Genomic DNA, 26,331 nt, shown 5'->3' with positions numbered 1-26,331 from the left:
GTTAGCCAAGTGTTTCCTCACTATGTTTCTGTTTATAGATATCCTGGATTCTTCTATTCCCTTAATAGGACCGCTTATGTTAGGTTTTCTTTCTGAGAGAAAACAGATGCAAAATAGGAATTTAAAAGTTCGGCCTTCTCAGCATCCTTTCTTACCATTTCATCATTTTCATCCTGTAAAAATCCTATAGCATCTTTGACTTTTCTTTTACTTTTGACATATCCCCAAATGCTTTTGATGTCTCTTGCAAGCCTTAATTCATTGTCAGCTTTAGATAATCTGATTTGTGCCCTGCAGGTTCTGCAGACAGCATTATATTCTTCTATAGATATGACTCCCTCTTTCCATTTGATAAACATTTCTTTCTTTCTTTTTAGCATGTGTTAAAGTTCTGTGTTCATCCATCCTGGTTTCCTAAAAGGCTTCCTATTCTTCCCTCTTTTCGAAATTGTTAACGATTGTTCTTTGAGAATCTAATTTTTCAAGATTTCCCATCCTTCCTGGACATTTTTGTCCTTAAGGTTATCCAGCCATTGGATCCCTCTAATTCTCTTTCTGAGTCCCTTAAAATCTGCCTTTCTGAAATCTAACCTTGACGTCTGAGTCTTCACAGGTCTTCCTCCTCTAGTTATCCAAAATTCTAAAATAGCATGGTCGCTACCTTCTAGGGTCCCAGCCACTCTTACCTCCTCAAACATTTCTTCCCTATTTATAAGGATTAGATCCAAAGATCCCCTGGTTTTCTCTCCTACCTTTTAGAAGATAAAATTGTCAGCAAGAGAGGATAAGAATTTGTTTGACCTGTTAGTTTTGCATGAGAGAGATTCCCAACAAATGTCTGAATAGTTGAAATCTCCCATGACAACTATGTCATATTTTTTTTGAGAAATTGGCCATTTGATGCATAAAGAGTTCATCCGTATCTTCAACTTGCACAGGCGGCCTGTAGTAAATGCCTACAATGGTGTCCCCTTTCCATTGTTCTGTCCTTGTATTCTTACCCAAACAGTTTCCACAGAACTCCCAGTCTCTGAAGCTTCAATCTCTGTGCAGATATACGCTTTTCTAACATACAATGCGACACCTCCTCCTCGTATATCAAGTCTGTTTCTTGCAAATAAGTTGTATCCTTCTAGCCTTGTATTCCAATCATGTGTATCGTCCCACCAAGTTTCAGTGATTCCAATGACATCATATTTCTTCTCCTGTGTTATTAGTTCCAATTCTCCTTGTTTGTTGCCCATGCTTTGTGCATTCGTATAAAAACATTTTAGTGTGTGATTGGTTTCTCTTTCTCCAATATTTTTATTATTTAGATTTTTTTTGTCTTTGTTCTTTTCTTCCACTTCTAATAGCAGAGTTCTCAATAGTATTTGTCATGGTTATGGCTTTTTCTGACCTTTTGCTTTCCCTCCCATTTTGTTCTAGTTTAAAGCTTGGTATCGTTAATGGTATCATTCAAATGTACAACTCGTCCCACAAAAAATAAGCCCTCACATGGCCATATTGACAGAAAAATAAAGCTATGGCTCTGGGAAGAAGGGGAGCAAAAAACGAAAATGAAAAAAGCTCCGGTCATGAAAGGGTTAATTTATCCCAAGCTGCTTATACCTAGTTAAATATTTCTTGGGCTTCATTGGCTGCCCCTATCTTTTCATGCTAGTCACTCTTACATTCAATGTCATAAAAGGGGCTTGTGCAGACGACTGTAAAAAATCGGAGTGCTATCCGTCTTTATGACAGACTAGCTGTTTCCAGCCAGCTAACGCTCGGCACGCTCATTGCTATCTAATTAACGCTGCTGGTTATTAAACTAAAGTAAATAATGACAACATTCAATAGCGCTTACGCAGGTGGTAAGTTAACTTAAAATGAAGTTAATAACAATAGTGTGGTGATGTGTTGGGGGCGGGATTATGTGTGGTGGGGGGTGGGATTATGTGTGGTAATGGGGTGGGGGGCAGGATTGTGTGTGGTGATGTGGTGGGGGGCGGGATTGTGTGTGGTGATGTGGTGGGGGGCGGGATTGTGTGTGGTGATGTGGGGGGGGGCGGGATTATGTGTGGTAATGGGGTGGGGGGCGGGACTGTGTGGTGATGTGGTGGGGGGCGGGATTGTGTGTGGTGATGTGGTGGGGGGTGGGATTATGTGTGGTGATGTGTTGTGGGGGTGGGATTATGTGTGGTGGTGTTGTGGGGGGGCGGGATTATGTGTGGTGGTGTTGTGGGGGGGCGGGATTATGTGTGGTGGGGGGTGGGATTATGTGTGGTGATGTGGAGGGGGGAGGGATTTGTGGGGGGTGGGATTGTGTGTGGTAATGTGGTGGGGGCGGGATTGTGTGGTAATGTGGTGGGGGGTGGAGCTACTGTGCAGGGGGCGGGATTAGCGAGTAATCACGATGCCTCTTATATATATAGATGACACTCATCCCCATGTTATTCTATGAGGCCATGCATACGTCCAAATTTTTATTTTTTTTTTCTTCCTTGGACCAAGCCTCGCAGAATGCATGAATGGTATCCAATTTTATATATTGGTACACAGTGATTTTGGTGCCAACTATATCTGCACTGTTTTATATTAAGTTGATGGTGCTCATTGAGAATGACTTTGGTTTTTCCAGGTTGGCTCTAGTTTCTGAGATATTTAATAGTTAACTAATTACAGTAAAATTCGGGCTTCAAAAAGTGACTTTTATAGCATTGTAAGCCTACAAATTGCAATACAAAATAATTATATGGGATATTTCATTACCCAACACATTGTTAAAGAGTCAAAAGACAGGCCAAAAGACCAAAAGCTATTGCATTTGTTATCACGCACAAGTCACATTGGGGGAATGCATTATTTTTATGGATGAATTGTCTCAAAAACTAGAACCAATTAAGCAAAAGTAATGGGATTCTTGAATTTGACACCCTCAAAATAACCTAAATCCAGTTTTTGATTTGGATATCTCTTCTGCTCATTCACTTTGTATCTTGCAAATTGATAAAAATCAACTAATAACAAGAATATTTATGAAAACATTCTTACTTTGCAGAATTTTCTCCACACCTGCCTAAACCACATGTGTTTGTGTAAAAATGTGAACCTCAGTGGGGGAGATTTATCATTGGTGACATATAAATGCCTGAATTTACAAGTGTGGAAAAATAGTGTCAACTTACAAAAATATCAATCTTGTTACTAGGTATAGTACCCTCCTGTTCTGAGCAACCACAGCATGCATATGAAGTTACATACAAAGAGGGATTCCTTGTGCTCAGCATTTGCTGACAATGACTCTTAGAAAAGGACACAGGGGCCTTTGTCATGGGCAATACAAAGATTTTACTCCTTCATTGGTATGCGTCCATGACAAATAGTAGTATTTATTTCCAGCCAGGAAATGGTTCTTTTATTCTACTCATAGTCTGCCTATATTTTTAACAGCGAGAGCTTAGGCCTATTTATTTAGTAGTGTCCAGGTATGATCTAGTAGTCATTGTAATAACTCAAGGAAATAATTGTGCATGTTGAATGGGTTAATCATGTTTTTATAACAAGATGGTAACAGATTGATCCCCACCCTGTGCTTAGTATGTTGTACAGCGAATGAGAGAAGTTATTCACTTAGTATTAGGTGATTGGCTTTGGCCCTTACTATTATCTCAATGGACTTGGCAGGATTACCGTAAGGAACAGAGTTCTTGGTAACATTTCTGAATTGTTTTACAGGCAACGAGGGGGAGAACAGCTGGGCAACAAGATATAGCTTCTGTGGTGGTGTCTACCAGTCACCACTGGACTTCCATGGCAGCATCCTGCAGTATGATTCCCACCTGAAGCCCATTCAGTTGTATGGCTACAATGCTTCCAGCAACGAGCCCTTCATTATATCTAACAATGGACATACAGGTACAGAGGTGTAGTCCTCTAGCCATCTGTAGCAACTGGATACCCATAACAGGGAAATGCTTATAGTATATTCTTCTTATTTTAGTGTCTGTGTCCCTGCCCCCAAATATGTACATCAACATCCCACCTTTCCGCTACATTGCTGCGCAACTTCACTTTCACTGGGGCAGCCTAGCCAGTCACGGAGGGTCAGAACATTGTGTTGGAGGCAAGAAGTTTGCAGCAGAGGTGAGTTATACTTCACAGCAGTTTTCTACAGTTACTCAGATCTTCAGTGTATAGTAGAGGCCCATTATGTTGTTGAATCAGTTGCAGGATGGGTAGCGTTGGCTGACGGACCTAGTGGTACAAATTACCACTGCATGCATGGAGGTTTTTATCAGGCAGAATTTTCACAAAAATGGACACACTCCATGTAAACTTTTGCCGTGTTTTCCAATTGCAATGAGCCACAAACTGTTCCTGAAGCCACGTGAAAAAACTGTGTGAACACACCTTAATGGTATGTGCACACAATGCCTTTTTCTAGGCAGATTCTACAATGGAAACCGCCTGAAAAACCTATCCGAAAAAGCGCAAAAGCAGGAACATTTGCATTTCTATGCAAAAACTACTTGCTGTGCATATGTACAGGCTTTTGAATGTCTTCTACCACTTCAGGCTGCTAAAATTGCCAAAATGCTAAAAAAAAATTGACATGTTAATTCTTTTGGCACATTTGCTTGGAAAACTCTGTTCTTTACAATACAAGTCTGTGGGAGGGTTGCCATCATCTTTACTGTCTTTTTTTTCCCTCTGTTGAATAATAAAATAAACCACATTTATGTGCCAAAACCTTGGGAAAACTCTCCAAAAAATGGCAGCAGCCAAAATGGGCTGAAAAATGTTCAGGAAATGACACAAATGATACTTCAGAGTAAAAAACGGCCCGAGTTTTCTGAAGTGTCTTCTGCTTGAAGAACTTGACTGGTTCACCTGTGTTTAAAAGATGTGTGCATATACCATAGTAGTTAACTTTGTTTTTGCTTGTTGCCTCCACTGATCCCCTAGCATCAGAGAGTCCAATCTGGCAGCTGTTATCAGCTTTAGGGCTCATACTCATCTGCAAGGAAAACGGACCAGTGAAATCCGATGAAAAATAAGATTGCACTCAGAGCAATGTGAGTCACTGCTCATCTGTGATTTTTTTTTTTTTTCTCAGATCGGGATGAGAAAAAAATCTCGGCATGCTACAATTGTCCTCATGTCTTGGCCGAGACTTGTCAGTGCAGATCAATGGGTGTGAAAAAAAAAATCACACTGCACGCAGACCATGTAAGTGCTTTTTTTTTTTTTACACACCCATGTCCTTTAAAAAGCCAGCAGTTCATCTACCGCATACAATAAAATCACAGCGTGACCCAACAAAATAGAATAGATAAATATATACTCTTAGAACAGATAAATATGAAGATGTCAGTGACATATATATAATTATTGCAGTGCTTGTGCAGCTTTCTGTACATGTTTTTTTTTACTTACTAAATTTATTTTCTGAAAGAAAAATGGTGTGGGGCTTTTTATTAACCAGCCAAGGGAAAGCGAACAGCAGCTGAAGGCAGATGTTATATAGCCTGGGAAAGTGGTAATACCCATGGAGCTTCCCAGGCTATTAATATCAGCTGACAGCTGTATACTTAGACTTTCCTGGTTATTAAAATGGGGGACCCCCCCAAAAAAAAAAAAAAAAAATTACATAAGGTCCCACTTTAATTAATAACCAGTAAAGGCTTGGCCGACAGCTGCGGGCTGATATTGATAATAAACAACCATATTCCTCACCTGTCCGCTGAGAAGAAAATAATCAATTTGGCCCACATAGGTCTGCTATGTCTAGATGGAAGGCTGCATTGTGGCATGATGCGACTATACAGCCTGTCATTGTCACGGGGATACAAGGAGGGCGAGAGCTAAGGGAAAGGAAAATTGGGCTCATTAACTCCTTCTGTCGCTCCAGCCTGTATATTAGATACTGCAAGTCCCTGTTGCTGCACTGCTCCCTTCAACTCAGTGACCTGTAGGGACAGCGCCTCCAACTGGCGGGTTATGGAAGTCATGGGATCCATGACAAAACACAGAGAAGAGAAAAAAAAAAAAAAGGAACCCCTTTTTTTTTTTGTGTTTTTTTTTTGTTAGGCCGATTATAATGTCACGGGGATACAAGGAGGGCGAGAGCTAATAACCCGGGCCCCTGTAATTTCCCTCAGACTAGGGAAACCCTGTCTGACCCTCTACCTGAAGTTTACACTGAAGGTGTGCATGTTCGGGCCTCCACCCTCACCCTGACTCCTGATTCAGCCCTAGACTGAACACCACCGCCCACCACCCAGTGAATGCAATAGACCAATACCCACAGTTATAACAAACAAGGATAAAGGAAAATATACACCATGCCGCAGTCAATCAGGAATACACTATAAAGGTGCAGGGCAAAATAAATACAAATATAGGAAGGAGTAAATAAGACAAAGGAAAATACACCACCAGCAACGATTCTCCAACAACCAGCTCTCCACTCCGGACCGAGATAACTACGGATAAGACAGAAGCTATAATTGGCGACGCCCAAAGATCAGGAGAACCATTTAAAGGAAATGGGCATGGCCCAGCTTCCAATCCGAGGATCAGATAAATTAACCCCAGAGCAGCCAGACGAAAACTAGCCGACGCCAATGAGCAAACAGTGGTCAAACGCGGAATTACCGCTGTCTGTCAGACGACCTGGTCTGGACAGTGTCCGACATGACAGTCATCCAGCAGAGACTAAACTGTGTGTGCTTGTTCAGCTCAGTGCATCGTGGTGAACTTCTTTCACCTCACTAATGACACTGCGACTGCGAGTGTGAGAAAGTTCTTACAGTTCGCAATGCCATCAGAAAGATCCTGGGATGTCACAGCCAATGAACTCAGTTCAACTCACTCACGTCAGCATGAGTGCCTTAGGAAAAGTTCTATCGGCGCTCGAGCTGACATCGGTGAGGTAAAAGGACTTCACTGTGTGGCACTGAGCAAGAACACAGTGTCTCTTCTGAATGTCACTGCAACAATGCAGCTTGACCTCTAGATAAAGCAGAGCTAGAAACGTTGCATGACAATTGTATTATCTTCTCAGTGGACAGGTGAGGAATATGGTTGTTTATTATTTTAATTCTGTTACAGGAGACATTGGCTTCAGTAGATTGGACATTGAGGTGAGTATACGTGTTTTCCATAAATGTAGATTATTTAAGGAGTCTGTGTCATTGTGTCAAATAAAGGACTTTATTCATGGGGTGTATTTTATTTATAATATCACTATGGAGTTAGTAATGGGGGCGTCTTACAGACATCTCTCCATTACTAACCCCTGTGCTTGATGTCACCTGACAATACAAAGGTGACAACAACCCCAATACTATCACTCCACCTGCCACTGCACCAGGGCAAGGGGGAAGGGGAAGAGCAAGACCAAGTGCCAGAATTGGTGCATCTTATGGATGCAACATCTCTGGGGCGACTTAGAGCTGATGTTTTTAGTCTGGGATGGGGCCAATATCCATGGTTCATTCCTAGGCTAATAATATCAGCAAGCAGCTGTCTGCCTAGCCTACTGGTTATTAATTTGGAGGTCCCCCATTTTAATAGCCAGGAAAGGCTAAGCATACAGCTTTGAGCTGATATTAATAGCATGGGGAGCACCATGGGTATTACCCCCTTGCCAGGCTATAAACGTCTGCCCCCAGCTGTCCACTTTCCCTCTGCTGATTAATAACAATTTTGGAGTATCCCACTTTGTTTTTTCTGAAAGGAATTTTACAAAAAAAGTACAGTAATAATCTTTATTTTTATATAGCGCTAACATATTCCGCAGCTAAACTACAAACAAAGCACTGATCATATATCCCACTCACATATTTATATCTATCTTTTTATATCTATATCTACCTGCATAGTTATCCAATCTCTCTCTCTATCTCTCCCTCTCCCTGTGTTTAAAATCGGATTGTACTCGCATGAAAATTGCATGACACTTACAAGACCCTCGTCAAAAATTTCTAGACCGAAATTGGACCATTTATTTCACAGTGATGGGTGTAAGCAGGGATGTAACTACAACAGGTGCAGGGGTTGCAATCGCACCCAGACCCTGGAGCCTAGGGGGCCTTAAAAGTCCCTTTGGCCTATAGAAAAAGACTATTGCTATTAAAGATTTAAAATATTTGGGGGTCCAGTTGGAGCTTTTGCATCGAGGCCCATGAGTTTCAAGTTACACCACTGGGTATGAGCCCTTATTGGGATAGTAGTATATAAAAATAAAAAGGATCTTGAAAAGAAAAGAAAAATCAAAATTGAAAGATGGGAGAAGTGGAGGCAGACTCCTGAGTAGACCCCCAAAGTGACTTTAGACCCTGAAACAGCATGTAAAAATTAAAAAAAAAATGTTTAGATTCCAGATCCAACTCTTCCATTTACCTAGTGCTGATTGCCCACAGGTTTTGACATTGGACCTTCTGTTTTGGTGGGTCAGAGAGCAAAGAGATATAATTAAGAGGGATGTTCAGCAGTAGAGTTACTATAGTAATTAGGGCACCTTCCACTTATTAGAAACTACTCAGACTCCAGTTAATGTAAGTGGGCATGGTGCTGCAGGATGCAGAGAAAATTGGTACAACCTTACTACCATCTCAACTCTAAATTCATTAAGATGAATGTCCTGATTCTCCCTCCCCTTCATTCACAATTCGGTGCCCTACATAAAAGTGAATGGCTTCATTTCCTGAGCCTAAGGCCTCATTCAGATGTCAGTTTTTCTCACTTTCGAGAAAAATGGTCCAAATAATTTGATCAGAGTTTGAACAGAGTTATCAGAGTTTTTTCATCCGAGTGATGGTCAATTTTTGTTTCACGGACCCAGAGAATTGTATTGCCGAATCTGATCCGACACTCAGATCAAAATCGAACGTCTTCACCATTTTACACAGAGCACTCTGTCCGTTGAAAATCAGACATGTGAAATGCACCAGAGACTCACAGGTATGAGTGCTATCCGTGAAAAATGGATGTCTGAACGAGGCCTAGGGGTTTGGTTACACAAGCATATACTTGTTTAAACGATTAACTATGTGTTCGTAACTCAAGACCATAAAACAATTTAATTTTAATTTCTTTTTAATGAGTTGGTAGGGGACCTCAGGGGTCATCGTGTCCACCCCCTTACTCAATGCAGGATTGCTAAACTACCTCCAACAGATGTCTGTCCAGCCTCTGTTTTGAAGATTTCCATTGAAGGAGAACTTGCCACCTCTCGTGGCAGCCTGTTCCACTCACTCATCACCTATACTGTAAAAAAAAACAAAAACGAAACCTGTTTTTTCTAATATCTAATCTGTATCTTTTCCCTTTCAGTTTCATTCATTTAATGACTTCACGAGATCTAGACTCTATACTTCTCTTAATACATTCTAGAACAGTTTCCCTTTTTTGCTGCCGTATCACACTGTTGACTCAAGTGCAGTCTTGGATCTATTAGCTTACTCAGGTCCTTTTCACACGTGCTGTTGTTTAGTTCTTTTCCTCCCATTCTATAGGTGTAATTTTCGTTTTTCTTGCCCAGATGTAGAATTTTTAATTTCTCCCTGTTAAATACCATTCTATTAGTCTCTGCACCACTGTTCAAGCTTATCTAGATACTTCTGAATCCTTACCGTCTTCTCGAGTGTTAGCTATCCCTCCTAGCTTTGCATCGCCTGCAAATTTGATCAGTTTAACTTCAGTTCCCTTATCTAGATCATTTATAAAAATGTTGAAAAACACTGGGGCCAGCATTTATCGAGTGTTTATACAGGGCGAGAGTTGTGAATTAAATGGTCGAATATCCATCATAACATCTAACTCGGTGGACTGTGTTCACACAGACACATAATCTCAAGTGTATGTGTGCTCAACATTCAAATCCCATAAGTGATACTATGTATTTTGAATATTTGAATGACCAAACTATTGTACAAACCTTTCCATTGATACTATACAAAGAAAATTTAATCGACTTGGCGATAAATTAATCAATTTCACGATTTTCTAAGAACAGTAGGATTTGCAATATTAACAATGAACAATATGACACGAATGTTCTCATACCAGTGTTCCAGCTGCTGTTGAACATTTGCGTTGGAACACAATCCACCAATCACTGAAAGCCAGACCAATTTAAGATTCAAATTTCCATTCCTTTTTTTTGACGGTCTAATCATTAAACAAGCAAACCATTTTCCTTTCCATAGCACAATTTTTCAAAGATGATTGAAAATTTTTTCACTCATATGGATGACTTCATGCCCAATGAATGGGCCTTTAGGAACCATATTACCTGTAATAATTATGCCCTACACCAATTACAAACCAGTGGATGGCATGTGAATTGTAATGTGGAAGAAGACGCTGTAAAACTTCCAACATCATTATCCACAGTTTCAGGTAAAAGGTTTCCTGTTGCATCTGGACCAAGGTTAAATATGTGCTAACGTATATTTTGATGTATATTTTTTTCAGATGCATATTGTGCACTATAACTCTAAGTATGCCGATTTTGGCACAGCCATGGAGGTATCAGACGGGTTGGCTGTGCTTGGAATTCTCATAGAGGTGAGACACAATAAGCTTATTTTCTGTAAATGTAAAAATTGTGAGTAACCCACAGCCTATTATACATTCACTATATTTACACACTTTTACGTAGATTGTAGGTAAATTATAATATTTTTTTCTAAATACTTAATTCCTTATATTATTGGCTAACGTTTAATTTGCTTAGTAACTGGTTTCTTCTCATAGTGTATAGGCCTAATTAATTTAAAATGTGATAAGGGTATCGTCATTTCTACCTGGAGGTGGATGTAGGACCAAAATTATTACCCCTGCCAATTTTTTTTTCAGATTAAGAAAAAAGGTAATTCAATAAATCGGCCAAAAAATACTTGCATCTTCTGCCTATAACATTCTGTATAGATTGTAAGCTTGTGAGCAGGACCTTCACTCCTCTTGGTATCTGTTGATTTATGTGATTAATGTTATTCTGTATTGTCTTATTGTCTGTACAAGTCCCCTCTAAAATGTAAAGTGCTGCAGAATATGTTGGTGCTATAGAAATTAAATTATTATTAATTTAATTATTCTAATTTATTTCTGTAGCGACAACAATAATAATAATCTTTATTTTAATAATAATCTTTATTTTTATATAGCGCTAACATATTCTGCAGCGCTTTACAGTTTGCACGCATTATCATCGCTGTCCCCGATGGGGCTCACAATCTAATTTCCCTATCAGTATGTCTTTGGAATGTGGGAGGAAACCGGAGTGCCTGGAGGAAACCCACGCAAACATGGAGAGAACATACAAACTCCTTGCAGATGTTGTCCTTGGTGGGATTTGAACCCAGGACTCCAGCGCTGCAATGCTAACCACTGAGCAAGTTACCGTATTTTTCCGACTATAAGACGCACTTTTTTTCCTCCAAATTTGGGAGGAAAGTGTGGGTGCGTCTTATAGTACGGATATAGCATGTGGGGAGGGGGGCAGCAGCGAGTGGGATCGCACTGTTATCCCACTTCAGGATGTCCCCCTGCCCGGAATCAGCTGCTGTGGAAACCACATGGCCCCGCTGATTAAGTGCAGTGAATATTTATTAGCTGCTCCCCCCCACCGATCAGCTGAGCGGTGAGCCGGGAGCAGCAAATGAATACTGCACTTAAGCAGCGACACACAGTTTCCCCAGCACTGATTCCGGGGAGAATCTGTGTGTCCGGGGAAGGAGGCAGCAGCAGGGGCCAGGAGATCGCTGCATACCTGCCTGTGCTGGACGCTGAGCTGTCTGGTGCACAGGGAGGACCTGTGTGATGTCAGAAGTGGGTGGGCTGGAGCATCACATGGCAGCTCAGAGCCCTCCCTCTTCTGACATCATCACAGGTCCTTCAGACTCCCACCTAGAATCTGCAGCTTCCTCTTATATCCTGCGCTGTGGAAAGGCAACAACAACAGGGAGGGCTCTGTGTGTGTGCAGCCATGGGATGCTCCAGCTTTTACCTCACAACAGTGTGGCTGGCTGCCACAATTAAGAGGTCAGTCTTTCCAAAACACAATAAAGCCCTCTGCCACTCCTTTGGTGAACTAGAACTCCCAGCATGTCATAGGATCTGCAGGACATGCTGGGAGTTATAGTTCTCCCATGGGATTTTAAAGCAGCACTCCAGTGTTATTTTGCAGTGCTGGAGTGGTGCTTTCACTATAAGCCCTGTGCACCCATTCTTAGGGCTCATTTCCACATGCGAGGCACACGTCCGTATCTCGCATGTGGAAACCAAGCTGTGGAGCCGGCACTCAGGAGCGGAGCGTGTGGCCGCATAGGAACACATGGAGCTGCACAGCTCTGCTCCAAAGTGCCGGCGCCAGAGCTTGGTTTCCACATGCGAGATACGGACGTGTGCCTCGCATGTGGAAATGAGCCCTTATACTCACCCTCCAGCGTCTTCATATCGTACTTCAGACACCACACTGGTCCCGCAGCTTCCAACATAATAACATACTATTATATATAATAACATAACATATAATAGTATGTTATTTATGTTATTAAATATTTTACCACATTTTTTTTTGCTTCAAATATTTTTTTCCCTATTTTCCACCTCTAAAACCTGGGTGCGCCTTATAGTCCGGTGCGTCCTATAGTCCGAAAAATACGGTACATTTTAGAGGGCACTTGCACTGATGAGACACTGCAGGATAACATTAATCACATAAATCTACAGATATCAAGAGGAGTTACTGTCATGGGGTACCCAAATACCATCATACAGCGGTGCTCAATACTGGCCATTTGATCACTACACCTCATTGGTCAAATGTTTATTTCTTTTTTTTTTTCTAGATTGGCTCGTTCAATTCCGCATATGATAATATCATTTCTCAGTTGACACAGATCAAGTATAAAGGTCAGTATGTTACATATATAAAAGTATGGCAGAAATTATATGGCCAGTATCTGGCTCTTAAATGCTGCAGCATTTCAGAGAAAACCTCATTAAATACCACAAGTGATCAACCCGCATGGGAGACTAGTATGACAGATGGGTCCCTGGTGACTTCTCCTCTTCAGTGACAGGTCCTTTTCTGCATGCGTGTATAGGGAAAGACCTAAGTAAAAAAAACAGAAGGGAATAGGCATTCATAACCCTGTAATATCACGTACAACTTGAATAAACAAATTGAATGTTTAATTGTAATCAAAGTGAACAAACAAGCATAAAACCATTTAAAAAGACAGATACCAATCTGGTCTCCATAAGGCAGTGGTCCCCAACCTCTCTGACACCGAGAGCCACATTCAGCTCTGAAAGAAGGTTGCGAGCCACATTAATGTTTAAACAGAGCCGCTTGCCACCTCCAGCTCCTGCCCTTTCACAGTAGCGAAACACAGCCCCCATTACTGGTATCATGACAGCCAAAGCTTTTCCACAGAAATCCCACCAAGGCAGTATACCAAAATCCAGGGGTTCCCACAATACCTCTATTCAGTATTCTCGCATCCATCACTCCCACCAGACTGCTGCATCCATCTTCATGCACTTCCTCTGACAGGTAGTATCATCTGCTCTTCAGCTTACCATGCTTAAAATATCTCCAAACCCCCAAGGCCACAATATGCACATTCAGATCTGCTCTGTTGTGCATGGCTACCCCAAAAATTCACCATCTGGAGACCTACTTTTCCTAATTGTTTGGTAGACCTGATGCTAATGTGCCAAACTATGGGCCACGAGCCAAATGTGGCTCTCGTGCCACAGGTTGGGGACCCCTGCCATGAGGGAATGAGTGTAGAGAACCCACCTTTTCCCTGAAAACCAATACTAAACTAACAATATCATAGTACATGGGTGGGATAGTAAATGGCCAATAAGGATACAGGATAAAAAGCAAAAGAGCTATATAATGGCTATAGCAAAGCAAAAGATCACATAGATAGTAAATGAACATATATGAATATAATAAAAATACTAGATCTAGATCTCGTGTGATCTAAAGATGCTACCCAAGAGAATATCCAGTGAATAAGATGTGAGCCCCTCGTATTACACCAACAAGTGTAGCTTCATCTACACCCTTGATCTTATCCATGTATTTTCACATTGTCAGTTTATTTCTTGGTTTTTACTTATATTTTTTTTGGGTGCATGGCACAGTTCCCTTTTTTTTAGGTGGTTTCACCTAATAAAATTTCACCTGGCAGTCTCCCTCTAAGCTATACATGTTTGCTGAACTGCTTTTGCATTACATCTCAATGTAAATAATATATTTAAAGTGTTTATAGAAAAAAATAATCAGATGACCTAAGCACAATTGTTCCTTACAACTATTTCTGACCAATGTCTCTTGGTTTTACCTTTACTGTGCTAGATTTTCTTAAAAAAAAAATATTACCATTAATTGTTACGTAAATCTCCTTATGCAACTTTTTGCACTTTCTTCCTTATAATTTAGGGCAGTCCTTTCAGATTCCAGGGTTTAATATCCGCTCTCTTGTCCCTGAAAGGCTGGATGAGTATTATCGCTATGAAGGTTCTCTTACCACCCCACCCTGTAATCCAAGTGTGTTGTGGTCTGTTTTCCGGAATCCCATCTTCATTTCAGAGGAGCAGGTAACCTAAAAAAACTGAATCTCAGCAGATGCATGGATCTTTCATATTGGCATTATCTGATCACTTACACAGAGCCAAATCTCTTTCTGGCATCCTTCACTTTCCACTATGTGGGGAATTTACTAAGAATTCACCCGCTAGTGTCAAAGGCTTATGCAAAGGGGCAAAAATTCATGAGATGTTTACACAAATTCCTCTTGCACTAAATCTAGTGACTTTTGATGTAAAAGGACACTATTCATCCCCTTTATTTTCAGCATTCTTGAGTACATTCATTTAGTGTTCTCTTAAAAAAAAAAAAACAGACTTAACGTTTTTGGCTTTAATTTTCCTATAAAATCTTTTGCATTAATTCATTAACAGATGCCATTTTTTAAATATGCATTCAAATAATTAAATGGTCAATGTCTCATCCGAAAAATGGATAACTAATGCATGACATGACTTTCCACATCAACCCAGAAGTCAGTCATCAACTTTCATTGGTCTGAAAATACATGTGTATGAATTACGCCAATGGCAGATGTCTGGGTTAATGAAGTAAAGTATTGGGCATGTTGGCTTTCTAAAAAAAAAAGAAAAAAAATTAGATTTCTCAGAGACCCCGGGCTCATGTATAGCACAAAAAAGAACAGAAGTAACCTTACATTTATTACTAAGGCAATGGAATGGAGCACAAGTCTGTCAGAAAAGGGTTAACTCGGCTGTTAATTTCTTTCATTAATTGTTCATTATTCAAGCTTATGATGGGTGGTCTTTACGCTGGAAATGGCTCACAACTAATTTTTTTTAGACTGTGTTTTGGTATGGAAGGTTTGATAGCTATGTCTGTCTGGTTAAAACGTTTAAACATGGGCACCATTTTTTCAGCTGATAAATGGCAAAAAGCGATAAAAATTTCCTTTAAAAATTCATCCAACGCAAACCTACAAGAATCATATTATAAAACCTTGACAAAATGGTATTACACCTGTTATGACCCCAGTGGACAGGGTCTCAGAGGAACGTGTAAGTCTGCAAGATACAAAAATCCAGCTCATAGGGCTGTGGTAACTGGGTTGACCAAATAGCTACTCCTAACGCCAACACTAGAAGTAGCCGGGGATCATGCCTACGGTGATCGCTAGATGACTCGCGCCAGCCGGAGAATCTAACTACCCCTAGGAGAAGAAAACAAAGACCTCTCTTGCCTCCAGAGAAAGGGACCCCAAAGCAAGATACAAGCCCCCCACAAATAATAACGGTGAGGTAAGAGGAAATGACAAACACAGAAATGAACCAGGTTCAGCAAAGAGAGGCCAGCTTACTAATAGCAGAATATAGCAAGATAACTTATCTGGTCAACAAAAACCCTATAAAAATCCACGCTGGAGATTCAAGAACCCCCGAACCGTCTAACGGTCCGGGGGGAGAACACCAGCCCCCTAGAGCTTCCAGCAAAGGTCAGGATACAGATAGGAACAAGCTGGACAAAAATACCAAACAAAACAAAAGCAAAAAGCAAAGAAGCAGACTTAGCTTGAAATACAGGAACCAGGATCATAGGACAAGAGCACAACAGATTAGCTCTGATTTCAACGATGCCAGGCATTGAACTGAAGGTCCAGGGAGCTTATATAGCAACGCCCCTGAACTAACGGCCCAGGTGAGGATATAGGAAAAGACAGACGCTCCAGAGTCAAATCACTAATGACCACTAGAGGGAGCAAAAAGCAAAATCACAACATACACCCCAGCAAAAGTTCATAGAATATTTCCCAACCAATCTGAATTATGTTGGCGAGAATGTAGCCAAAAAGACACTTTTACATATACTATGGGACTGTTTGTACAGAGGTTTTTGAGTTGATTAATAAAATATGCAACATAGATATTCCACCTACTCCTCAATTAGCCATCCTATCTCTGGGAGTAGATGATTTTCCACTTAAACTAAGATCTATAATAATAATTTTCTTGGTAACAAAGTTGCTATTGTTGTCTAAATGGAAACAAACGTTTAGTCCCTCAATTATAGAAGTAATAGACAGAATTGTGAACAATAACATGCTTGAATATACATATGCAATATAATTTTCAAGTTACGACTTGAAATGGTCCATATGGAACTCGATAGTATCCTCATAAATAGGAGTCCTTAAAAATAAAACATATGATCAAAATATGTATAGTGGAATTTATGCCATATATTTTATGACTGAATAGACTTTACGAATAGACTTTTTTATTCAAATATTGTGTAAGGTGCAATAGGTTCAGTTGACCAAATATGTATGTTTTTATTAATGTTCCTATATCCCTCTTATCTACATTCTGTTTCTAGCTTCCCTTTTCCGCCCAGTTTTCTTGTTACATATACTATTTCTATTTCTATATGTGTGTATTGTAACCCTTCCCTATAAAATTAATAAAACATAATTTGAAGAAAACTTTTAAACATGAAGAGTTTTTGATAAAAATATGAGGATAAAAAGGTATGAAGAAAAAAAATAAACTATTTGCCTAAAAACGTTGTCTTGTAGCTTCTCCTGTTCGAGACGGCCCTGTACTGCACTGAACGGAATAGCTCCTCTCCTGTAGAGATGATTGATAACTACAGAAGGTTACAGCAGGAAGGCGACCGACTGGTGTCTGTATCTTTTCGGGAAGGTAACATTTGAGTTATAAAGTCCATGAACTTGTAAAAAAAAAAATTGTGATCAAGAATATTCTTATGACAAGCTGTCTCTTCTTCTAGGCATTGTTCTTGCAATCACATTGGCCTGTCTACTTGGATCTCTCATCATCATTGGAGTCACCTGTTGGCTGTTTCGGTGGAAAAAACAGTAATTATTATTTTTTAATGTGTTGTATTGTGTTCTAAAACAGATAATAATTTAGAACCTGTCCACAACCAAACATTTCTTTTTCTGGGCAAACACAAAGTACTAGCATCTTGGCATTTCAGCCTAGTCATATTTGTAGCAGGTTGACAATGACGGCCATGGTGGCCCACGTCAAGCTTTTTGACTACCTTAAATAATAAGCAAATTAATGTAGGTAAATGTGGCTGGTTTTCTGTATGTGACACTGGATAACGGTGGCACCATTTATGAAAAATGGACAAAGGGCTGAAGTTCTAAGGTGGTAGTGGTACAAATTTTACATGGCTACTAATAGTTAGCAGTGACTTATGTGTTACTACAGAATGCGAAGTATAGATTTTAGCACTTACTCAAGCAATCTCCCAATAACTAACACTCAAGCATACTTTATGTACTAGCTGCATGTCTATGTTTGCTAGCTTGGCTTTTTCTTTGACAATGACTTTATACATTGCAGGGCAAAAAACGTCAAGAAAGTTGTGTATACACCTGCTGTGCCCATGTTGGAAACCACATCCAATGTATGACAGCCGGCTGCCATCTGCATCACGTACGACAGATCTTCGTAGGAATTCTCTTCTGTACATGAACAGATTAACATAATTTGATCCACCTTTTTGTATTTATCACCTCTGCCATTTATTTCATGCACAAATACTTGAATGTAAGGTTAGCGTTCATTGCAGTCTAGCTGCACTGGATGATTGGATGATGGAATCTAAACTTATTAGCCCATTTCTTGTCATATCCAAATGCTGATTGACAATTGTTCCTTTGTTAATGGGAACCTAAACCAATGTCTATTGTTCTTTCTAGTTTTCTGCTGCCCAGTGATTTTCTAACATTTTTTATTTTTCCCATGAATACTTGAACCTAAAGATATAGAAAGAATCCAGTGTATTCTACTGGTACTCGCTAATGAGACCTTTTGGATTTTGGAGCCCTGACGCTCTCCTTTGTAGTTGCATATATTTTTTTATGTCTTCTTTTTATGTGCTCCCCACTGTTATGAAATGATTGTTAATAGACTGTGGCTATAACATTCCTACACAGAAATTTTAATGCTGCTGAATTGCTTTTAATTGATATTCTCAATGTCCGCATGTTTCCTTCATTCTTAATATTTTTCTCAAAACATGAGTGTAAATATCAATTGCCCCCTAGAATTGCTTAATATCACATTCTAAAGGGAAACGGTCTTAAGACTTTCTGCTGCTTGAACCAAAGGCAGCATGAAACAGTAACTGGCGCCTTAGTTAATACCTGTGTATTACTCTGAAATGCTACCATGTCTCATAGAAAACATAGGACTTGATTTATGAAGGAGCTTTGCTACTTTTCTGGAGTGAAATACCTTCAAATGCCACAAACGTTTTGCACAATGCAAAATTGTGCAGAAACTTTGCGACTTGGCATTTTTACACAAATCCCAGCCAACTTTGACACGATGGACGGAGAAGGGGTGGAATCAGTGGCGATCACAGATTGAAGAGGGACCCTGTGCAAGAACAGGATGTGGACCCCTTTTTGTGTCTGTGACAGAAGCTGCTTGCATCAGGCTCTCCATACATGTGTTACGACTGTCACACAGCCGTGAAACATGCAGCTGCAGCACCGGACACCTGATTATCGGGAGCGCTCCGGGTATGTGGGTTGCCGATGCAGCTATTTCGTAAGCTCTATAGCTATTTGGATAAGGAGTTATCCAAAACTATTCGCTCATCCCTAATAATAATAATATAATAAACTTTATATAGCACCAACATATTCCGCAGCACTTTACAGTTTAACAGTTCATACACAAGTCATAAGTAACATCGTTTAAAATAATACAATAATTAAAGCAAAAGAAGACGACCCTACTCATGAGAGCTTGCAATCTACAATGAGGTGGGGGGAGATACAAAGTACAAGTTCTTAAGGCCCCGTCTCACATAGCGAGATCGCTAGCGAGATCGCTGCTGAGTCACAAGTTTTGTGACGCAACAGCGACCTCCATAGCGATCTCGCTATGTGTGACACGTACCAGCGATCAGGCCCCTGCTGCGAGATCGCTGGTCGTGTCGGAATGGCCTGGACCTTTTTTTGGTCGTTGAGGCCCCGCTGACATCGCTGAATCGGTGTGTGTGACACCGATCCAGCGATGTCTTCACTGGTAACCAGGGTAAACATCGGGTTACTAAGCGCAGGGCCGCGCTTAGTAACCCGATGTTTACCCTGGTTACCAAAAAAAACAAACAGTACATACTCGCCTTTCGGTGTCCAGGTCCCTTGCCGTCTGCTTCCTGCTCTCACTGACTCCCGGCCGTACAGTGAGAAGTGAGAGCACAGCAGTGACGTCACCGCTGCGCTCTGCTCTCACTGTACGGCCGGATCTCAGTCAGAGCAGGAAGCAGACGGCAAGGGACCTGGACACCGAAAGGCGAGTATGTACTGTTTGTTTTTTTTGGTAACCAGGGTAAACATCGGGTTACTAAGCGCGGCCCTGCGCTTAGTAACCCGATGTTTACCCTGGTTACCCGAGTGCTGCAGGGGGACTTCGGCATCGTTGAAGACAGTTTCAACGATGCCGAAGTCGTTCCCCTGATCGTTGGTCGCTGGAGAGAGCGGTCTGTGTGACAGCTCCCCAGCGACCACACAGCGACTTACCAACGATCACGGCCAGGTCGTATCGCTGGTCGTGATCGTTGGTAAATCGCTTAGTGAGACGGGGCCTTTATTTACAATGTTGGTCCAGCCATCTTGAGGGAGTGGGGGATAGATAAAGGCTGCATGAGGTTGTCGCCAGCCAGTATTTGTGGTTCTGTTGCGTGCGGTGGAGTTTGATGGAGGATTATTCTCAGATAGATAGTGAATGGGCCACACACACACACACACACACACACACACACACACACACACACACACACACACACACACACACACACACACACACACACACACACACACACGGACTTTGATTAGGGTATGTGATAGGCCGCTCTGAACAGATGTATTTTGAAGGAGCACCTAAAACTGTGTACGTTGTGGATAGTCCTAATTTTTTGGGGTAGAGCATTCCAGAGGATTGGCGCAACACGGGAGAAGTCTTGGAGTAGGCAGTGGTTGGAACAGATTAGTGCAGAGGTTACTAAAAAGTCGCTTGCGGAGCGTAACAAGTGGGTAGGCAGATAAACAGAGATGAGGGAGAAGATGTATTGGAGTGCCGCACTATGGAGAGCTTGTGAGAGCAAGCAGTTTAAATTGGATCCCGTAATGCAATGACTGGCACAGAGCGGAGGGGTCCGAGTAACGATTAGCCTGGCTGCTGCATTAAGGATGGACAGGAGAGGGGAAAGTCAAGTGAGGGGGAGACCAATTAATAAATCATTACAGTAGTCAAGGCAGCAGTGGATCAGGGCAACAGTGAGGGTTTTTGTTGTTTCCATGATGAAAGGGACGGATTCTAGAGATGTTCTTTAGGTGTAGGCGGCAACAGCGGGCAAGAGATTGTTTATGGGAGGTGAAGGAAAGCTTGGTGTGTCAAGCATGAAACCCAGACCGTGCGCTTGCTGCTTAGGCATTATTATGTTGCCACCCACCGAGAAGAAGTCAGATTTATTGAGATTAGTAGATGGCGGAAGCAGAAGAAGTTCAGTTTTGGAAAGGTTGAGTTTCAGAGAGCGGACCTGATGTTGGAGACTGCGAAAATCAGACTTCACTCAGATGTCATCCGCGTGCAGTCCGACGTTTTCCATTCTCTCATAGGCTTGAATAGTTGAGTGGCATCTGATTTCAGAGTGAACATGCAGCATGCTACGATTTTTATTCACAGACTTACTTTTCTGTAAGTGAAAAAAAAATCCGTGATCTCATCGGCACTGCCACATTGAATAACCTTGGTCAGAGTGCTATCCGAAAAAAAAAATTGGATAGCACTTGTATGATTTATACACTTGTGTGACCCTGGCCTAAAACATAGCACTTGAAACCAGGGATCCTGCCATGTTTCATATGACCTTATCAGCATAAATCTCTTGCCAGATTGCTAAGTATGTGATAAGTCCCATGTAATATAGCATGATTTAATGACATGGGGCTGCGCGCTGTACTGTAGAACATTAGCTTTTACACTGTGAAAACCACTATTCAGTTTAACAGAATAGAATTCAGACCTGCAAAAAACTTTTGGAATATCCAAGACATTTAGAGGTAAACTGATGCTTCATTTCTTGTCAAGTACAGTATATGTCATGCGTGCAGAACACAGACTCCTTTTTAGTCAGTATTTTTCCACTTTCCGTTATATCTCCGTGCTCTTTTGGCCTACGTGAGGAGTTGCACATTTTTTTCCCTACTCAAATATAGAGCAGCCTTCAAACGCTACACTTTCTCAGTGTTTCTTCTCAAATTCTCCATAGCTGTGTATTGAGCCAATCATGCAGTGCATGTATCTGAAAAGAACGTGTCACTTCCATACAGTATTGCAAGATCTGACCTCTAGTTACCATGTTTGATGTAATTGTGATATCATCTGTCTTTTAATTTTAAATGCCTTGGAATGCATATTTTATTAATCTGTAACTATTATATTAAAATATTTTTTTTCATCTAAAATAACAAAATGGTTATGAGTTGACATTTCTAAAAAGAAGGTATTGCTTGACCTTCTTAGGTGCCATAGAAAAACTTCACCTGATTTCACTACTGAACGGGCAAAAATTTGCATTCAACAGTAGCCTGCTGAGCATCACGTAAGTGCAGCATTTAAATGTAGTGGAATGAATTAAACCAGAATTGATCCAGAAGGGAGCTGAAGGTAACTGGATATATAGTTACAGTAAACAGTGTTTCTGTTTTTCACTCTTACCTCTATAGTGCTATAATTCCTACTAATCCCTACACCTATTAATGAACTGGTCATACAGTATCTCTCTCCATCCTCCCCATTCATCTCACCCCCTCCTCAGAACTGTTCCTGAACATAAAATCCTGTGTCTCCAAACACCGACAACCAACTCATGCCCTCTCCTGCTCCCACCTACTAACACTTTCTCTTCTTCTCGTCACTGTCGGCGATATCTCTCCTGGTTCTCCTCACCACATCCCCACAGTCGCTTCTACTTCTCATCCATGATCTGTCAAATTTCCCCAACCTTTCTAACTTTATATCCATTCTCCCAGCCCCCACTTCCACAGTCCCTCTAACATAAGCTCCATGGAACGCTCGCTCTGTCTACAGCAAACCTTCATACATCCATGATCTTTTCATTACTAACAAACTTTCCTTCCTCAGCATCACCAAAACCTGGCTAACTCCCTCTGACACAGCCTCTCCAGCTGCACTTTCTTATGGTGGATTCTGTCTAACACACCCCGACTCCGCAACAAGCATGGTGGAGGAATTGTTTTTCTCCCGTCAGATAACTTCACTCAAATTCAACTGCTACCCTCCGTTACTCTCCCTTCTTTTGAGGTACACTCTGTGCACATCTACTCCCACTTCAACCTCCAACTGGCTGTCATTTACCACCCCTCAGAGCCAGCCACTACCTTCTTTGAACACTTCACTGCCTGACTAGTTAATTTCCATTCCTCTGACCTCACCACTATCATCATGGGTGACTTCAACATCCCCATTGACACTTCCCACTCAACTGTCTCTAAACTTCTATCTCTCACTTCCTCCTTCGGCCTTGCTCAATGGTCTTCCACAGCCACTAGCAAAGAGGGCCACACATTGGACTTCATCGTCATCAGCCTCTGTTCCTTATCTAACCTTTCTAACTCGCCTCTTCCTCTTTCTGACCAGAACATACTTACATTCTCTTCCCTCTCCTCTACAGGTGCGCAATCCACAAACTTTCACATCCTTCCAGAAATCTCAAACACTTTGATTTACACCGGGGTCACACTTGCGAGTGTGATGCGAGAAACCCGCGGGAGTCTCTCGCATCAATACCCGGCAAGACCCGGTCCCGAGTGCCGGCGGCTGTGCCTGGTATTGATGCGAGAGACTCGTGTAAGTCTCTCGCATCACACTCGGAAGTGTGACCCAGGCCTTACACTCACTTTCTGAATCCCTTCTCCCTCTTGCAGACATGAGTTCCTTACACAATGCAGATGCTGCCGTTTTATATAACACCACAACAGCTGCAGCTCTCAAGTCGGTCACCCCCGAAACATACCAAAGCTCGCACAATTCTGCTGGCACACAAACCTGACTAAAGAACCAAGGTGTGCTTCCAGGGCTCCTGGGAAAAGGTGGTAATGATCTCATTCCAATGACCACTTCATTGTATTCAAACAGTCCCTCACTACTTTCATGTTCACACTCACTGCCGCAAAACAAACCTAATTCTCATATCCTCCCTTTCTCACAGCCCTAAATGGGCTATTTAGTACTTTCAATTCTCTCCTCCATCCCCCTCACCTCAGCTGAAGACTTTGATGTTATCAATCTTCTGCTTGAAGACTGAAGGTACCTTCACACGAAGCGACGCTGCAGCGATAGCGACAACGATGCCGATCACTGCAGCGTCGCTGTTTGATCGCTGGAGAGCTGTCGCACAGACCGCTCTCCAGCGACCAACGATGCCGAGGTCCCCGGGTAACCAGGGTAAACATCGGGTTGCTAAGCGCAGGGCCGCTCTTAGTAACCCGATGTTTACCCTGGTTACCAGCGTAAAAGTAAAAAAAACAAACACTACATACTCACCCTGCGCATCCCCCAGTGTCTGCTTCCCGACACTGACTGAGCTCCGGCCCTAACAGCACAGCGGTGACGTCACCGCTGTGCTTTCACTTTCACTTTAGGGCCGGCGCTCAGTAAGTGTCAGGAAGCAGACGCTGGGGGACGCGCAGGTGAGCATGTACTGTTTTTTTTTTTTTACTTTTACGCTGGTAACCAGGGTAAACATCGGGTTACTAAGCGCGGCCCTGCGCTTGGTAACCCAATGTTTACCCTGGTTACCAGTGTAAAACATCGCTGGTATCGTTGCTTTTGCTTTCAAACACAACGATACACAGCGATCGGACGACCAAATAAAGTTCTGGACTTTATTCAGCGACCAGCGACATCACAGCAGGATCCTGATCGCTGCTGCGTGTCAAACGAAACGATATCGCTAGCCAGGACGCTGCAACGTCACGGATCGCTAGCGATGTCGTTTCGTGTGAAGGTACCTTGAGGCAGACAAAGCTTTGCCCTACAGTCCCCACAACACCTCCTCATAACTACTCAGCCCTCTTCCTCCAAAGCCAGCTTCTCTGGGTTTACAGGAGATCAACTTTCCTCTTTACTCTCCAGATCAGGGGTGTCAAACTGCATTCCTCGAGGGCCGCAAACAGGTCATGTTTTCAGGATTTCCTTAGCATTCCACAAGGTGCTGAAATCACCTGTGCAATACAAGGAAATCCTGAAAACATGACCTGTTTGCAGCCCTCGAGGAATGCAGTTTGACACCTCTGCTCCAGATCACATCTCGTCACCTGTGCACTTGACCCGATCCCGCCCCACCTCATTCCAAACATCACCACAGTCTTACAGTCTTCACCCAACCCTAACCCATCTCTTCAACCTATCCCTAATAACTGGTGTCTTCCCTTCTTGCGTCAAACATGCCTCTATCACACCCCTCCTCAAAAATCCCTCCCTTTACCCATCCTGTGTATAGCTATTGCCCCATATCACTTCTCCTCTATGCCACAAAACTGCTGGAACAACACGTTGCAGCTTGAACTGTCCTGCCATTTCTCCTCCTGCTCCCTCTCTGACTGCTTACAATCTGGCTTCAGACCACATCATTCCACTGAAACTGCCCTGACTAAAGTCACCAATGACCTACTAACTGCCAAATCCAAGCGATACTACTCTGTCCTGCTCCTGGACCTGTCCTCTGCCTTCGACATAATGGACCAATTCCTCTTACTACAGATTCTCTCATCGCTTGACATCACAGTTTTGGCCCTATCTTGGATCTCTTCATACCTAACAGACCGGATATTCAGCATCTCCCAATCACACACCACTTCCTCATTTTGCCCCCAATCTGTTGGTGTCCCCCAAAGTTCAGTTGTAGGACCTCTGCTCTTTTCCCATCTACACCAGGAGTGGGGAATATTTTTTCTGCCAAGGGCCATTTGGATATTTATACCATCCATTGGGGGCCGTACAAACTCCACCCATAAAGTACATCATGACTGGCACTGGTGTCAGGATGTAATCTTTCATTGCATGCCCTTAAGTGTTCAGTAGTAAACACTGCATGTGTGTGCTAACAGAGCTAGAAGAAATTAATGAGCTGGTGGCAATCAAAATGCACCTTCCTGCCTAAGAATGCGGTCCCTGAGAATCCTCTCGGGGGCCTGATAAAAGGTCATCAAGGCCGTAAATGGCCCTGGGGCCTGAGGTTCCCCACACCTGATTTACACGCTTGGCACGGAACACCTCGGCGTCCCATGGTTTTCAGTCTCATCTCTACGCTGATGACACACAGATCTACCTCTCTGGACTCAATACCACAACCCAACCAATCAGGCTCACACAATATCTGGCTGATTGCTCATCTTTCCTCTCTGCTAGATTTCAAAAACTTAACATGGTTCGAACAGAATTCATCTTCTTTCCCCCCCATCTCACTCAACCCTCCCCCTCCCCCACCAACAGACCTACAGCTAATGGCTGCTCACTCTCCCCAGTCCCAACTCACTGCCTCGGGGGTAACCTATGAATCTGCTCTTTCCTTCAACTCACATAGCCAAGCCCTTTCCACTTCCTGCTGAATCCAACTCAAAAATATTTCCTGGATCTGCACATTCCTTAACCAAGAATCTGAAAAACACTAGTGCACGCCCTCATCATCTCCTGCCTCCG

General features: G+C 42.1%; 1 protein-coding gene across 1 annotated transcript in view; it reads left to right on the top strand.

Moving 5' to 3' along the window:
- The window catches only part of CA12 (carbonic anhydrase 12), a 38,040-nt gene extending 18,649 nt beyond the window's left edge, over positions 1-19,391 (top strand). Inside the window, exons 3-10 of the mRNA XM_077264193.1 lie at positions 3,721-3,900; positions 3,986-4,128; positions 10,468-10,560; positions 12,846-12,909; positions 14,456-14,613; positions 17,136-17,262; positions 17,351-17,438; positions 17,935-19,391. Of these exons, the coding sequence (XP_077120308.1) occupies positions 3,721-3,900; positions 3,986-4,128; positions 10,468-10,560; positions 12,846-12,909; positions 14,456-14,613; positions 17,136-17,262; positions 17,351-17,438; positions 17,935-18,004 (923 nt within the window). The 3' untranslated portion in view covers positions 18,005-19,391. The remainder of the gene's footprint in view (positions 1-3,720; positions 3,901-3,985; positions 4,129-10,467; positions 10,561-12,845; positions 12,910-14,455; positions 14,614-17,135; positions 17,263-17,350; positions 17,439-17,934) is intronic.
- Positions 19,392-26,331: the final 6,940 nt, after the last annotated feature.

The sequence above is a fragment of the Ranitomeya variabilis genome, chromosome 5, assembly GCF_051348905.1.
Source record: "Ranitomeya variabilis isolate aRanVar5 chromosome 5, aRanVar5.hap1, whole genome shotgun sequence".
Lineage (NCBI taxonomy): Eukaryota > Metazoa > Chordata > Amphibia > Anura > Dendrobatidae > Ranitomeya > Ranitomeya variabilis.
This window is presented reverse-complemented; position numbering and strand designations above follow the sequence as displayed.